Source organism: Myotis yumanensis, unplaced genomic scaffold (genome assembly GCF_028538775.1).
Source record: "Myotis yumanensis isolate MYYU_CA2020_CCGP unplaced genomic scaffold, mMyoYum1.0.hap1 SCAF_7, whole genome shotgun sequence".
Classification (NCBI taxonomy): domain Eukaryota; kingdom Metazoa; phylum Chordata; class Mammalia; order Chiroptera; family Vespertilionidae; genus Myotis; species Myotis yumanensis.
In genome coordinates, this window is record NW_027223758.1 from 73,959,172 (window position 1) to 73,974,817 (window position 15,646).

The 15,646-nt window shown below is 50.8% G+C and overlaps 1 protein-coding gene across 1 annotated transcript in view; it reads right to left on the reverse strand.

Annotated features, from left to right (window-relative positions):
• PPP1R16B (protein phosphatase 1 regulatory subunit 16B) overlaps positions 1 to 15,646 on the reverse strand; it is a 100,495-nt gene that overhangs the window by 12,386 nt on the left and 72,463 nt on the right. Inside the window, exons 3-5 of the mRNA XM_070420977.1 lie at positions 6,695 to 6,765; positions 2,221 to 2,366; positions 1,266 to 1,369 (exon numbers count right to left, since the gene is read on the reverse strand). Of these exons, the coding sequence (XP_070277078.1) occupies positions 1,266 to 1,369; positions 2,221 to 2,366; positions 6,695 to 6,765 (321 nt within the window). The remainder of the gene's footprint in view (positions 1 to 1,265; positions 1,370 to 2,220; positions 2,367 to 6,694; positions 6,766 to 15,646) is intronic.

Genomic DNA, 15,646 nt, shown 5'->3' on the forward strand with positions numbered 1-15,646 from the left:
TGAGTGGTGCCTGTGACGTTCTCACCAACAGAAACAGTAGGTATTTGCGTGTCATATTATCTGATTGTTTCATGAACCAATAAAATTGGTAGGTAACACATTTTTAAATATGTTGGTAGTTTTATTTGAATATAGTTGGTTTCCTTTATAATCCTACTAGAGGCCCAATGCACAAAATCCGTGCAAGGGTAGGCCTTCCTTCCCCCAGGTGCTGGGCTTCCCTTGCAGCCCCAGCTTCGTCTGGAAAGATGGAAGGACATCAGGTCTAATTATCATATTACACTTTTATTATTATAGATGATTCTGATAACTGAATTTAAAGATATCATTCTGAGAAGGAGTCTATAGATTCGCAAGATTGGCACAAAAACTGTTAAGAGCCTCTGCAGAAGATGAATGGTTAAAGCCTGGGTGCCAGGGAATGGACACAGCAAGTCAGCGGTTATTGCTGGGATGGGGAAGAAACACCTGGCAGGGCCTGGACAGGACCTGGGGCTGCAGTCCAGGGTCTGGTTTGAGATTCCTTTCTGAGGAGGAGCTCAGAGTCTGTATGGGGACAGGGGCAGGTCTCTCTGATTGCTACATTTGTTTCCTCTCTGAGGCTCATTTGTGACTGAGAACAGCCCACATCTTGTTTACCCGGCCCCTGGCAGCCAGCATGGTGCCTGGCAGGCACTGGCGAATGTTCCTGACTTTTTATTATTTTCCCAAGTGGGAATATATCTTTATTGCGAATGTTTATTGAATTGTCACAGCTGACGAAGAGACGAGGCCAGCTGAGGCCGCCCGCGTGTGGGGGTGACACAGAGGAGAACAATGCCTCCCTTTCGCACAGCATGTGTCATCATCTTGTTAATCACACAAGATATTAATCTTAATAACGGGGACCCATCCCACTTCCTGAGCACTGAGCGTGAGCAGGCAGGTACGCAGCTTGCTAACGTGTGCACCTGCGTTGGTTTAAGAGGCGCTCGCTGCAACACTACCCTGAGCCCACTTGATAGCATGTGCCACACTCTTTAAAAAAAATTGTTTTTAATATATTTTATTGATTTTTTACAGAGAGGAAGGGAGAGGGATAGAGAGTTAGAAACATCAATGAGAGAGAAACATCAATCAGCTGCCTCCTGCACACCCACTACTGGGGATGTGCCCGCAACTAAGGTACATGCCCTTGACTGGAATCGAACCTGGGACCCTTCAGTCCGCAGGCCGATGCTCTATACACTGAGCCAAACCGGTTAGGGCATGTGCCACACTCTTACCCTGGTACGCCATGCACGTCTCGATGACATCCAGGGTGGGCTCATCCTCGCAGAGATCATACGGCATATTCCCATCGGAGTTGACAGCGAGCAGGTCGGCCCCACTGCAGAGAAAGGGCCAGGCTGAGGGCCAGGTCGGTGTGAGGGTTGGTCTGTCTGCCTCTGCCCTCTGGCCTCACATTCACTACCCCGCTGTGCATCCAGCACCCACCACCCCAGCAAAGTGTACCCTAGCAAGGACAGTGACTTCAGCATCCTGGGAACCCCAGATGCAAAGAGGCTAAAACCCTAGGAGAGTTGTCCCAACAGACCTCCCCCAGTTTCCTGCTCTGGTGAGCCAGACAAATACTATATAGTTCCACTTAGATGAGGTACCCAGGGTAGTCAAAACAATAGGAACAGAAAGTAGGATGGTGGTTACTGTTATTGTTAACGGGAAGATGAGTTATTCAGTTTGGGAAGATGAGTTCTAAAAATGAATGGTGGTGATGGTTGCCCAAGAATGTAAATGTACGTAGTGCCACTAAACTGTACACTTAAAAATAGTTACAATGATAGATTTTATGTCACATGTATTTTTACTGCAATAAAATCTAGGGGTGAGGAGAGAATGAAGGGAGAGAGAGATAACGAAGAGGGACAGAATGGAAAAGACAGAGTGAGACCAAGAGGGAAGGAGAGACAGAGATCGAGAGGGAAAAAATAAAGGCACACAGAGATGGAGAGAAAAAACGGGAATTGGGAGAAGAGGAGGAGAGAGGGAGAAACAAAGATATGAAGAGACAGAGATGAAACCAGGATTCGGGGAGAAAGAGGAAGTGGCAGGCACTGAGAGACGGAGGAAGAGGCAGAGAGAGAGAAAAAGAGGGAGAAGGAAAGAGATGGGGGTAAAAAGAACTTGGAAAAAACCAAAGGCAGAGGGGAGGCTGATCCCGGGGAAGAGAGGGGCACGTACTACTGAACGAGGATCTTCACCAGGTTGATGTGGCCGCATGTGGCCGCGGCATGCAGGGGTGTCCACAGCTCGTTGTCCTTGGCGTTCACGTTCGCACCGTGGGAAAGGAGCAGCTTGACAATTTCCTCGAAGTTGTCAATGCAGCACTGTGAAGGGGACACAGGCAGGGTCAGCTCGCGGCAAGGCCCCAGGCCCCGGTGGGGACACCCCCAGTTCCCCTCAAGAGGCCACGAGAAGGACAGCGGAGTCAAACTGCCTGAGATTGAATCCAGCTCCAGTATTATATGCTGTGTGGTCTTGGGCAAGCCACTTAATCTTTCTGAGCCCTCTTCTTTGTAAGTTAATAATATATAGGATAAAAATATAAAGATAATATTTTTTATAAAGTCAACTATAAAAAGCTTTGAAAGTGTTGGTGGAATGAGACACATTTTTGAATGAGGCTTTAAAACCTTTTCTTTTTAGCCCTAGCTGGTTTGGCTCAGATAGAGCATTGGCTTGCAGACTGAAGGGTCCCTGGTTCGATTCTGGTCAAGGGCACATGCCCAGGTTGCAGGCTCCATCCTTAGTAGGGGGCATGCAGGAGGCAGCCAATCAATGATTCTCTGTCATCATTGATGTTTCTCTCTCTCCCTCTCACTTCCTCTCTGAAATCAATAAAAATATATTTTTTAAAAAAAACCTTTTCTTTTTAATTCCAGAAGCCTTTCTTTCAACGAAATTGTATGGAGAACACTTAGATAACCAATAGAGCCAAGCAGGGCTGCAGGGGGAGGGGAGGAAGCTGGGGAGATTGGGGGTTCCCCTTCTCAGCAGTGGCCTCTAAGGGGTGGCCCTAGATCCATCATAGTTTGAAACCTCTGACTTAGGAATTTCTGACTCAGGAGCTCAATTCATGGGGAAACCCCAAGTATCCAACCCTCCCCCCCAAAGAACCCAGCTCAGCTCAAAGGCTGGAGGGTGGGGGAGGTCCTGAGATAGTCCTTGCAAGGAGACAGCCCTGTTTGTGCTCCTGCCTGCTCACACGTGGGTCAGCAACAGAGAGAGGGAAGGTCAGGAGCCTGCAGCCCTCACATACTCAGGGGTCCAGCAGTCACTGGAGCCCCTAACTCCAGAGGCAGAGAGTGAAAGATTCCAAGGGGACAGAGAGGCCTCAAGCCAGGGGATGGGCAGGAGAGGCGAGGACAGAGGGGAAGACAGACTGCAGGAGAAGTCTGTGAAGGACTGTGCTCAGCACTGCCCATCCAGGTGAGGGCGTGGCCTTCCGTGCAATGGGAGCTGTGGCAGAGGTAAACTTGGAGGTAAAGCACAGCCAGACTTGTTTTTTAAATCCCTCCTCTGGTTGCATGTGGAGAACAGATTGCAAGTGCAGCTTCTTTGGGAAGAGGAGGGACGTTAGGAGGTAGGTTGAAATCGCCCAATTAAGATGATGGTGGCCTGGCCCACAGAAGTGACGGTAGGCACGGGGCAAAGTGACTGGATGCCAGCAGAATGAGAGGGGCACTTGTGGGAGCCATGGCCCCAGGTGGGTGCGGGAAAGGGGATGGAGATGGGTCAGCACCACAGCCCTCACCCCCACCTCATGGAGCCAAGGCTCAGCGCCAAAACATGTGGGGAAGGAACAGTCATTTGCACAGATGGTGCCAGAGACCCAGGTTCTCCTTTTGTGCCAGCCAGTGTGGGGTTGGCTGGGTCTGGGGCATCTGTCCCAAAGGTGGGGCACAGGTAACCCAGTGAGGCTGGGAGAGCCTCAGGTGGTGAGGAGAAGCATGCAGTTGTGCGGTGCGGCCGGCAGAGGGCGCCAGAGGCACCCGAGTGAGGTGGTGGGGAAAGGCGAGGAGCCCCAGGCTGTCACCGGGAGATGTATTAGGGGAGCCCTCTCCCCAAGAGGAGGAGCAGCCCAGCCCCTGGGGTCAGGGGATAGGAGGGCCAGAGATCCCACCCTTAGGGGCTGCAGAAAACATGAGGATGGGGGGAGGGAGCCTCAGGTTGCAGGGGGAGAGGATTGTACACCCAGAATTGCAATCCAGGAGCTAGAGCAGCCTGAACCTGGGAGACTGGTCTGAGCTAGCGCTGGGTTGGGGTTGGGGTTGGGGACTGGACGCAGGGATGCAATGGGGGTGGGGGGGGTATGGCAGAGCCTGCAGGCCTTCCCTCCTGCATTCCCCAGGGTGGGAAATGGCACCTGGCAGTTGGATGGCCCTCCGCCCCCTCACTGCCCATGCCCAATCTACCACTGGGTGTGGATCCCATCTCCTCATTGACGCCCCATCCCACTGCCCTGGCCGAGGCTTCACCACCTCTCCCCGCCTAACTGCCGCTCCCCTTCCACACATCCTCCACGGGGGAGACTTTCCTCATTAACCCAGGCAGGCTGCTCTCAGTTGCCAAGTGAAGGCACCCTGTTGCCAAGTGAAGCAAATGCGCACTCCTCTGCAGGCTCGGGAAGCTTTTCCTAATGTGCTCCTTGTTGCACTGGAGCAACAGAGACAATAACAACGACAACAATAATGACAGCCTGGCAATAGCAGCAATAACAGGCCACGTCATCAATAAGAAGAGCTGATGTTTTTGAGGAGGTACTAGGGCCATGCGCCTTGCTAACCCCTGGCCAGGCCTTGACTAGTTTCATCCTCAGAACAGCATTTTGAGGACGCAGTAACCGCTGTTGCTGCTGGCCACCACACGAGACATTGCAGATACGCAGAACATTCCATCATCATGGGAAATTCTATGACACAGTGCTGTGCCTGAGCCTCAGTTTCCTGAGCTGTAAAATGGGGATCATATTTCAGAGGTTCGTGGTGAGAATCAGCCCACTCGTCACCTCTCCAGGCTCATTTCTTAGTCCCAAACACCTTCCACAATGGTCTTTTGTCAGCCCACACGTCATTACAGAGAAATGAACATGTGGCAGATTCTAATAATAATAATATCTAATATTTATCCAGTATCAAGGGATGTTCACAGGGTTTTTATTTAATCCTTATAACAACCCAATGAGATGGGTACTTGTTATTTCTCTTTTACAGATGAGGAAAGTGAGGCACCCTGAAGGGACAGGAGGAGAAGCCTAGAGGACACACAGGAGGCCACTGGGCTGACGGATGAAGGTGGAGACTTGCTCCTGGGGCTGATGGGCAGGGCAGTGGTCAGTGTCTGTCCACCTCTTCCTGCCCTCATAGGGAGATGGAAGGCTCTCACCAACCCAGGCTTCCAGCAGCCTGGCCTCCCACCTGCTCAGAAACATGGGCCAGGGCACAGGAAGGCATCAGTGTGTTCATTCACTATGTTGGCATGCACATATTGAGCACCTACTGAATGCCAGCATGGGGAAAGATGCTGGGACACACCAATGAGCAAGTGACATGGGCTCTGCCCTTGTACGGCTCAGAGCATGGATGGGGGGACCAATATCAAATGATCACACGAATGCAGCAGTTCTCAACCTGTGGGTCTCGACCCCTTTGGGGGTCGAACGACCCTTTCACAGGGGTTGCCTAAATACATCCTGCATATCAGATATTTACATTACGATTCATAACAGTAACAAAATTACAGTTATGAAGTAGCAACGAAAATAATTTTATGGTTGGGGGTCACCACAACATGAGGAACTGTATTAAAGGGTCGTGGTATTAGGGAGGTTGAGAACCACTGCACTAATGGCTAAAATGATAAATAAAAGGGGTGCCCAGGACAAAAGAATGTGTATATAACAACACAGCTCTCAGGGTCATGTGTCAGCTGGGGATAACCAGTGCACGGGGGAAAGTGGTAGGGATCAGCACTGTGTGTGCAAAAGAACCAAAAAGCCATTTGGCTGGAGGGCTCATCAGGGGCCAGGCCTCCTGGGGCCTTGCAGGAAGACACCTGAGCGCTTTGAGTAACACCAATAGACTTTTGGCTTCAGCGTCCCTGTGGCCGCTGTAAAAAACGAATCATGGCAGGGCCAGCTAAAGGCTGAGGACCAGTTAGGAGGCTGAAGCAGCATCCGGGCAAGAGATGACTGCCGACAGCCCTTCCCCAGCCAGAGGGACTGAACCCATCACGCCTCCCTAGAAAAGATGTTTCCCGGCTAGAGCTCTTACGCAGATCACAAAACCCCTCTGCCAATCACCTTTGTCAGCAGGATGGGTGCATGCCACGGTGGGTGTGAACAAACATGCTTCGTAAACTGTCACACTCCAAACAAATTTGCTTTGTTTGCCAAACCCTTTGCTGGGAAGTGAGGATGCAGTGGACAAAGGCTCCCTGTCCTCAGAGGCTGTGCGTGAGCGTGCGCAGGGGCTCTGTGGGCATGTCTGCAACAGACACACACATCTCTGAAACAGACAAAAGCCTTTCAAATGGGTCAGCTGCGGCTCTCCTACCCTTCCTCCTCCCTGCGGGTTCTGGGCAGAAAAAGGCAAGGAGATGGGGCACCTGTCCAGGTGGGAAGCGGAGCTGGGGACCCCTGCCAGCCCGGCCTTACCTGGTGCAGGGCTGTGAGTCCATCCTCGTTGCACAAATCAGGGCTGACTTTATTCTTCAGGAAGTAGCGCACTGCAACAGAGGGGACAGGAGTGAGCGTCCCGCCGCACACTAGGTGTGGAGTATGCAGCAGGGCCCAGGTAAGACCCACTCTCCCAGGTCCTGACACAAAGGGCCTTGTTTGTTTATACTGCTTTGGGCACTATAAGTGGACCTGAGTCCCATCACCAACTGCTAAAGCCCTTCCACGGCTCCCCATTGCTCTAGGAACAAAGTTGAAAACCCTCACATTGGTTTTTCCCTGCCTGCAGCCTCCGTCTTGCACAGTTCCAGTGGGCACCTCTCACACCCTGGTCTACAAGACTGGCACCCCGGAGCAGTGCAGTGCTCAGCACGCACTGTACACAGTGCTCCTACCTCCTCACCTCTCCAGGCTCCAAACACCTTCCACAATGGTCTTTTGTCAGCTACAGAGTCACCGTACTTCCTCTGGCCTCTGAGCTTTTGCATAGCCTGTTCCCACTGCCTGGAGGACTCAAGCATCCATCCATCCACCCTCATCCATGCCTCCATTTTTAGCTCATGTGTGTGCACACACACACATGCGCACACACTCCTCATCCTTTAGGTCTCAGCTCAAATTCTCCAGATGGGGGCACTTCCCATTATATACAGCCACCGCTCCTATGCATCTCATTTATCACCTTATCACAATTATAATCACATAACTAATTATGGGCTTCGGTTCTGTCTGTCATAGACACTAAACCCCAAGAGGGCAGGGCAGTGATGGCACTCACTGCTCTTTCCCTAAGGCCTGACACAGTAAATCCTCAACAACCCTCCCAGGACCTTGACCTAAACAGCAGCCCCCTAGCTCATCCAAGGACACAGACTCTCCATCTCTGAGCCAAGCAGGCCACCCTCTGGTGCTGACCCCAGATGGCTTGTGTCTGTAATAAGGAGTCCGTGAGGCCCTCCTGCAGTCGTAGATGACCTGGTAGCTGGTCCCAGCCTAAGGGCCATGAGAGGAGATTATGGCAAAGCCACTGATCACTAAGGCCCAGCCTGTCCATGGGCCAGTGAGGGTGCCCTGGGCCTGGCGATGCCCTTTGGAGAGTAGAGGTGGCTGTTATGTCCCTGTCCAAGAAGGTCCTATTCACACGAAGCAAGGTTCACATCCCATGGAGTGGGGGGTGGACCAGGCTTCCTGTCCAGGAGACGCTCTTTGAGGCAGACATTAAGGTTCAGCTGCCAAAAGTAGCCTGTGTACACGGTAATTATTGGGGTGTTCTCCGTGCTGAGTGGGAGCCCAAGACATGTAATTACTCCAACGTCAGGCAGTTATTTTCAGCCCAAGAGGTGGGACTACTCACTCCATCTCTTAGGAGCCCTTACTACTCGTGAGCCAAGGTCCCCTCAGTGGTTCCACTTCTGCGCTGGCTCAGAGCCTGGCTCTGGACACAGCTCCTGAAGCAAAGACCTCACCACCCAGGCATGATCAGGCTCTGCTGCCTCTGGGATTTACCAAGAAACATGGTTATCCTATCAACAGTGTCTTCCTCCCGAGCCCTGCCTATGCACCAGGGCACTGCAGAACCTCTCTCTTTCATGGATTCACGTCTCACTGGTCCCCTTATGGAGAAGAGGAGGAGACAGAGGGTCAGGAAAGTGCAGCTCACAGCCAAACACGGCCAAGTGCAGGAAATCAAACCTTCTGATTTCAAAGCCCAGGCTGATGAGCACAGGGCTGCTCTGCTCTGCCCCTGAGGCCAGGAATAGGAGCCAGCATTGCTGGAGCCCTGCTGAGTGGCCAGACCTGTGCTGAGAGCTGGCGTGGGGAGCAGGGTGGCTGAAGAATGGACAGCAATGACCTCTCCTTCTTAAGCTTCAGAGGCCCTCGGGTCCCCAGGTCCCTCTTCCTGTAGATAGAAGGGCTTAGGGATCCAGAAACAGAATAAAAAAAACATTGCCCTGGTCTTTCAGGGCCATATTAATTGTAAATTTGCTTCCTCTCACTCTCTGCTCGAATCCCTCTTGTGGCTTCACGTGGGTCTTAGAATGAAGTTCAGAATCCTTCTGTGGCCTTCACCGGGGTCATCAAACTATGGCCCATGCACCAAATCTGGCAAGCAGCCTGGTTCTGTAAATTAAGTTTTATTGGAACACATCTGCACGCATTCATTTACGTATCGCCTATGACCGCTTTCTTCCCACAACAGCAGAGCTGAGTGGCCACAGAGACCTATGGCCCACACAGCCTAAAATATTCACTCTCCTGCCCTCACACAAAAGGCTTGCAGACCCTGGTCTTCTGGGTCCTGCATGGTGTGGTCCTGCCCACAGGGCTACCACCTTGCATAACTCCAGGGGAATTATGCAATCGGCATGTGGACTGCTTGCTCTGGAGCTGTGCAGTGCGCAGCCTGCTCAGCCCGACCCAGCCAGCCTGTCTCCCTACCTCTCCAGGCTCATCGCTTGCTCACTGAGCACCTTACACAGTGGAGGAAGCTGGCTTGGCAGGTTCTAAAGGGTCCACTGAGGCTCAGGGAACACAAAGAGGGGGCGTGCTCTGCCCCTCAGACAGGATCATCTACTACTTCTTCTCGTTGTCCATCCTTGGGTCTGCTCCCTGTCCCCAAAGCCCCAGCTCCCAGGCTTGGCCATCAGTTTGGCAGAGTGACCCATCTGTTCTCAGGCATTTGCTTAGTTTTGGCTTCAGGCAAGTTATTCCTCCTCTCTGTGCCTCAGTGTCCTCATCTGTAAAATGGGGTCGCACAGCACCTCCTTTGTGGGGTTGCTATGAGGATTAAGTAATACAACACCTGAGAGCTATTACTATCATTTCTTTTAGAAATAAACACATCCACTGAGCTCCTGCCTGGCCCCACCCTGTGCTGGGAGCTGGGAATATAACCACTGACATCTTGCATTTCCCAAGAGCTCTCAGTGTGGTTGGAAAAGACAGAGGCCATTTCTCTCCAGGGGACTCTGAGCAGCTGCTGATTCAAGGACCACAGTGAAGCCACAGTCGATGTCTCCCCGCCCCCCCCCCCCCCATAGAGGCAAGACCCCACAGCAATGGCAAAGAGGTGGCTCCCGCTCTCCTCCTGTGTATTCCAACTCCTGGCGCCAACCCATCGCTCTGCCCACACCTCCCTGGCAATCTGGCTGGAATCTGGGCCAAGCAGGGCCATCTGCTCCCCTCCATCTCCAGCTGTAGAGAGTGAAGCTGAGCAGGCCCATCTCTGCAGGAAGCTGATGGTGGCTGCCTTGGCTGGGAGAAATCACTGCTGACAAGCTTGTGTTTTCTTTGCAACCTGCCCCACTCTGCCCCACAGGGTAGACTGCCTGACCTCCAGCTGGTCAGTGCAGCCACAAGTGTGGTTCCCGCTCCTGCCTTGGGGGAATGGGGACAGCAAGACAGAGGTGTCTGCCCCTGGAGGTGGACCTTGGGCAATCTACACCTGCTGGGGGCGTCCTGGGGTTGAGCTGCTGCCTCCAGGCCATGTGACTTGCACAGTCATGTTCGTGGGGTACCCACCCACTAAGCCTTCCTCCCTTCCCCTTCTCACTTCCCTTCCCACCTGGCTCCTGGCTCCCAGCAATGTGGCCTCCAAGGCACTGCAAGTCCCTGCCTCTCCTCAGCCCCCACCTCGTCCCATCATCCCACCTCTCTCCCCAGTCACTCACTGATTCAGTTACAATGGCTATTTTTCATTTTCGAAAACAAAACAAAAAACTGAGCTCCTCAAGGCCTTTCCACACACACACTCTTCCCATTCTTAAGCCAGCAATCTCCTCTTCATCCTTCAGATTCCAGCCAAAATGGCACCTCCTCTGAGAGGCCTTCGCTGATCACCCCAATCTCAGTTATTCTCTTCCACAGTACCCTGCATTTCTGCTTCATAGCAGTGCCTCTCAGAGTTTGTAACGACAGGGTGATTATTAGTATATAAGAATTACATAATTATTTGTTTAGTTTTGGGGGCTCCATGAGGGCAGGGACATGTCCATCTCCTTGACTGGTGTGACCAGTGCCCACCATGAAGCCTCAAAGACGGAAAAGAAACTAGAATTGATTTTGTTCATAAATGAGCAGCAAATACCCCTCCCTGCACCTGCATTGTCAATGCAGCCAGACCCGGCAGCTGATCGGAGGAGTCCTTCCGTCCCACTCCCAGGCCCAGGCACCTGTCATTTTTTTCTTGCCCAGGTCCCAGTCCTCACTCCCCCTGCCCTGTGCCCTCGGTTGTTCTTTCTACCACCCACCACTAACTGTGTGCCAGGATGGTGCTAAGTGCTTGATAGCCATCAAATCCATGAGTCCTCCTAATCCAGTTATGAGGGGCAGTCCCCTGCTATTATTAATTAACTGCTATTATTGCTTCAATTTAGGAAAAACTGAGGCTCAGGTTTGAACATGTGAATGACTTGCCCCAGGGCAAGAGGCTGAGAATGGCAATGCTGGGATTTGAACCCAGACCTGGCTGCCTTGCAAAGGCTGAATTTTAGCAAAGGACGGGCAGCAATGGGAAGTGCAGAAGGAGATGCAGATGTCAGTGTGAAGAGAGGCACCGAAGTGGCAAAAAGCTAAAAGAAAGGTCAAGAGCACTGCCTGTAGTTCAGTGTTCAGGAACAGCGGTCACCAACCTTTCGGACCTCACAGACCACCAGTGACCCGGGGACCACTGGTTGGCGACCACTGTTCTAGACCATTACATGATAATAAAGACAATAATCGCTAATGGCCATTGCAACCACCTTGCCTGTCTTTGCAGATGGGGATGCTGAGGTCAACACTTAGTCTGAGGTCCTATGGCAAATGAGTGGCATCTGGGGCTGCCTGCGGAGCCCGAGCTCCAACACTTCTCTGTTTGTCTTCCTGCTGCTTCTCCATTCCGGGCAGAGTACATCCGTCCTACCCTGGTTCCAAGGACTCTGGTGACCTGCTTCCAGCTGCCACATCCATCCACTGGGCAGCACCTCCTCCATGGAAAATCCTGACCACACTGACCCCATTTCTTCCCCTTCCTCAGATACCACGGCTGCTTCGCCCAGCACTTTGTGGGGTCTGCACCTGCAGCCTGATCAAGCCAGCTCTCAGGCCCACCCTTCCCCCCTTCCTGACCCCAGGGTGCTGTCGGGGACAATGCCAGAAGGGCCAGCACTCTCAAAAAGCAACCCATTATTTCTCCTCTCAAGTCAAGGTTGTCCTGAGTCTTTAATGCACTGCACTTCAAAATCACCCCACTGAGCAATTTCAAATTTTCCACCCACCACTGCTCCTCCCTGAGCAGAAATAGCCAGAAATAGCTGCTTCCAGGGAAGCCTAGCTGCCTGGGGCTGGGGGTGGGGACTCAGTCAAGTCTAATGATGGCTTCTGCAGTGGCTGGTGCAGCCCAAGCAGTTCACCCCAGGGTCCCGGGTGATGACTCACCCATGGTGGAGGGTGGGCAAGGAAGACCTCAGTTTCCCTCTAAGTCACATGCCCAGGCCAGGGAGCCAGGCCTTGCTCTTCCCAGGGTGCCTCTCTCCAGGGCCCATTCGAGAAGGAGAGGGGTCAGACACTAACAAGTGCTGGCGAAGATGTGGGGACGTTGGAACCATCATGCACTGCTAGTGGGAATGTAAAATGGTGCAGCTGCTTTGGAAAACAGTCTGGTGGTTCCTCAAAAAGTAAATACAGAGTGACCATATGACCCAGCAATTCCATTCTTTTGCAAGAAGAATGAAGACATATGTCCACACAAAAACTTGTACACAAATGTTAATAGCAGCATTATTTATAGTAGCCCCAAAGTAGAAACAACCCAAATGTCCATAGATAAATAATGAATATATAGAATGTGTCCTTTTCTTTTTTTTTTTTAATTAAATCTTTATTGTTCAGATTATTACATTTGTTCCTCTTTTTTCCCCCCATAACTCCCCTCCTTCCAGCTCCCACCCCACCCTCCACTCTCACTCCCCACCCACTGTGTTCATCCATAGGTGCATGATTTTTGTCCAGTCACTTCCCGCATCTCCCACACCCCTTTCCCCCCCAAGAATAGTCATTCTATTCCCTTTCTATGTCCCTGATTCTATTATAATCACCAGTTCATTCTGTACATCAGGTTATTTATTCACTTGATTCTTAGATTCATTTGTTGATAGATGCATGTTTGTTGTTCATAATTTGTATCTTTACCTTTTTCTTCTTCTTCCTCTTCTTAAAGGATACCTTTCAGCATTTCATATAATACTGGTTTGGCGGTGATGAACTCCTTTAGCTTTTCCTTATCTGTGAAGCTCTTTATCTGACCTTCAATTCTGAATGATAGCTTTGCTGGATAAAGTAATCTTGGTTGTAGGTTCTTGGTATTCAGCACTTTGAATATTTCTTGCCATTCCCTTCTGGCCTGCAAAGTTTCTGTTGAGAAATCAGCTGACAGTCGTGTGGGTATTCCCTTGTAGGTAATTGAGCCTCTTTCTCTTGCTGCTTTTAAGATTTTCTCTTTGTCTTTTGCTCTTGGCATTTTAATGATGATGTGTCTTGGTGTGGTCCTCTTTGGATTCCTTTTGTTTGGGGTTCTCTGCGCTTCTTGGACCTGTAAGTCCATTTCTTTCTCCAGATGGGGGAAGTTTTCTGCCATTATTTCTTGAAATAGGTTTTCAATATCTTGCTGTCTCTCATCTTCTGGCACTCCAATAATTCTGATATTAGACCGCTTAAAGCTGTCCCAGAGGCTCCTTACACTATCTTCACACTTTCGGATTCTTTTTTCATTTTGCTTTTCCAATTGGGTGTTTTTTGTGGAATCTTTGGTTTGATTATTGTGCTCCTCTGGTCTGCTATTGGGTATAATATTCTTTATTTCAGTCCGTGTATGCTTACTTTCTAATTTCTTTATCGTAGCATCGAGGGTCTCATTAGTTTTCGTGAGGCTCTGCACAAATTTATGGCAAGCCCTCAAAATTGCGATTCTTAGCTCCATATCCTCCATTTCTGTCATGTTTTTTTGTCTCCGCATCTTTTATGCTTTCTTGGTGCACCCCTTTGTGGTCTCTGTGCACAGTCTTGTTCTAGCCAAGCCTTAATTGTTGTAGTTAACACTAGAGGGATTTGACCCCCAGGCCGACTGGCTATAGGAATCAGCTGTATGGAAAACGTCTGCCTTCTGGGGAGGCGCTAATCCAGCCTTTGCCTGAGGCGATCGGCAAATGGCTGTGCGCAGGGTTTGGGCGGGGCGGGATCAACAGGGCGGGCGGAGGGAGCAGTTATGGCCGCGCTCAGTCCCGTTCCCAGAGGCTCTGCTTCTCAGAACCCCGGCAGCCGCTGCAAACCTCGGAGAGAAAGCTGCCCTCAGGTTCCAACTGATGCCGGATAATCCCGCTTCTCCCGTTTGAGTCTGGGTCCCTAGAGACTCGCCCGGATCCGGAGCCCAGAGTCTGAGACTCACTCCCGACAGAAAACGACAACCGCGCCCTCAGCCACCAGCCCGCTTTGCGCGCGCACCTCGGTACCTTTGTATTTTCCACACTGCGCCGCCTCTGAGCCTCGATTTGCTGTTCTCTTTCCTTCTAGTTGTAGAGTCTCTCTTCAGCCAGCCTTCCTGTGGTTCTGGGTGATGTCCGTTCAGTCTTTTAGTTGTATTTTTGAAATGGTTGTTTGCGGCAGCGGTCTCCGGTGTTTACCTACGCCGCCATCTTGGTCTCTAGAATGTGTCCTTTTCATACAGTGGAATATTATTCGGCCATAAAAAGGAATGAAATACATGCTACAACATAAATGAACCTTGAAAACATGCTAAGTGAAAGAAGCCACACACAAAAGGTCACAGATGGTATGATTTCATTGATAGGAAATGTCCAGAATAGACAAATCCATAAAGATAGAAAGTAGATTAGTGATTGCTAGGAGCGAAGGGGAGGGGAATGGGAGAGACTATTAATGGTTACGTACAGGTTTCCTTTGGGGGGGTGATAACAATTTTCTGGACTTAGTAGTAATGGTTATACAACCTTGTGAATACACTAAAGACCACAAATTGTACACGTTAAAAGGTGGATTTTGTGGTGTGTGAATTATACCTCGACTTTGAAAGAAGAGGCAGGAGCTCCAAGCTGAGCCTTGAGCATCTTGCTGGGATCTCTCTACTCTGGCAGCCAGGAGTCTTGTGACGTCAGTACAGAATCTGACCCTTTCATCACGGTACCCACAGTGCCTAGAACAGTACGTGGTACACAGTAGGTGCTCAATCATTACTTAATGGAAGTGGGGGAGAAGGAAGGCCATTGGCCCTCTTCTGGACCCTACATGATCTGAACTCTGTCCACCTCTCCTGGCATTATCTCTCTTAATCACCATGGACCCTTTCAGGACCACCCAGGTGTCACCTTCTCTCTTGTATCTCTGAGTCTCCTTGGGTGCTATTCTCTTTTCTTGTTCTTCTCTGCCTTCACTTCACCTGGTTAATTCTCACTTAGCCTCCAGGTCTTAGCTTAAATGTTACTTCCTCAGTGAAGCCTCCCCCACCATGCCCAGGCTGTACCAGGCATCCTTATGCACTTTCTGTTCCCTCCCCAAGAGCATTCAATGCTATATTGTAGTTGTGTATGGATTTGTTTGTGTCTGTACTAGACTGTAGGCTCTGGAGGGGTGGGGGAGTAGGAACCATAAACTTTTCAGCTACTGTGACATAGTTCAGGCTCCTGGCCAATGTCTGATGACTGCAGGAGCAAATAGAGCCTGTCTGGCCTCCAACCAAGACTCAGAACTGGCCAGACTAACTTTTCTTGGGCTGGTCTATGCTTTGTCCTATGGACAACAATGGTCCCAAGCTGGCCAAAGACTTCTCCATCTCAGAGAGCGTCTTCATCCCTTGACTTATACAAAGAGACCATTTCCTCTCTTAGCACATCTGATATTCTCAGGACCATGAGGACAAGACGGCAAGGGCGCAGCAGG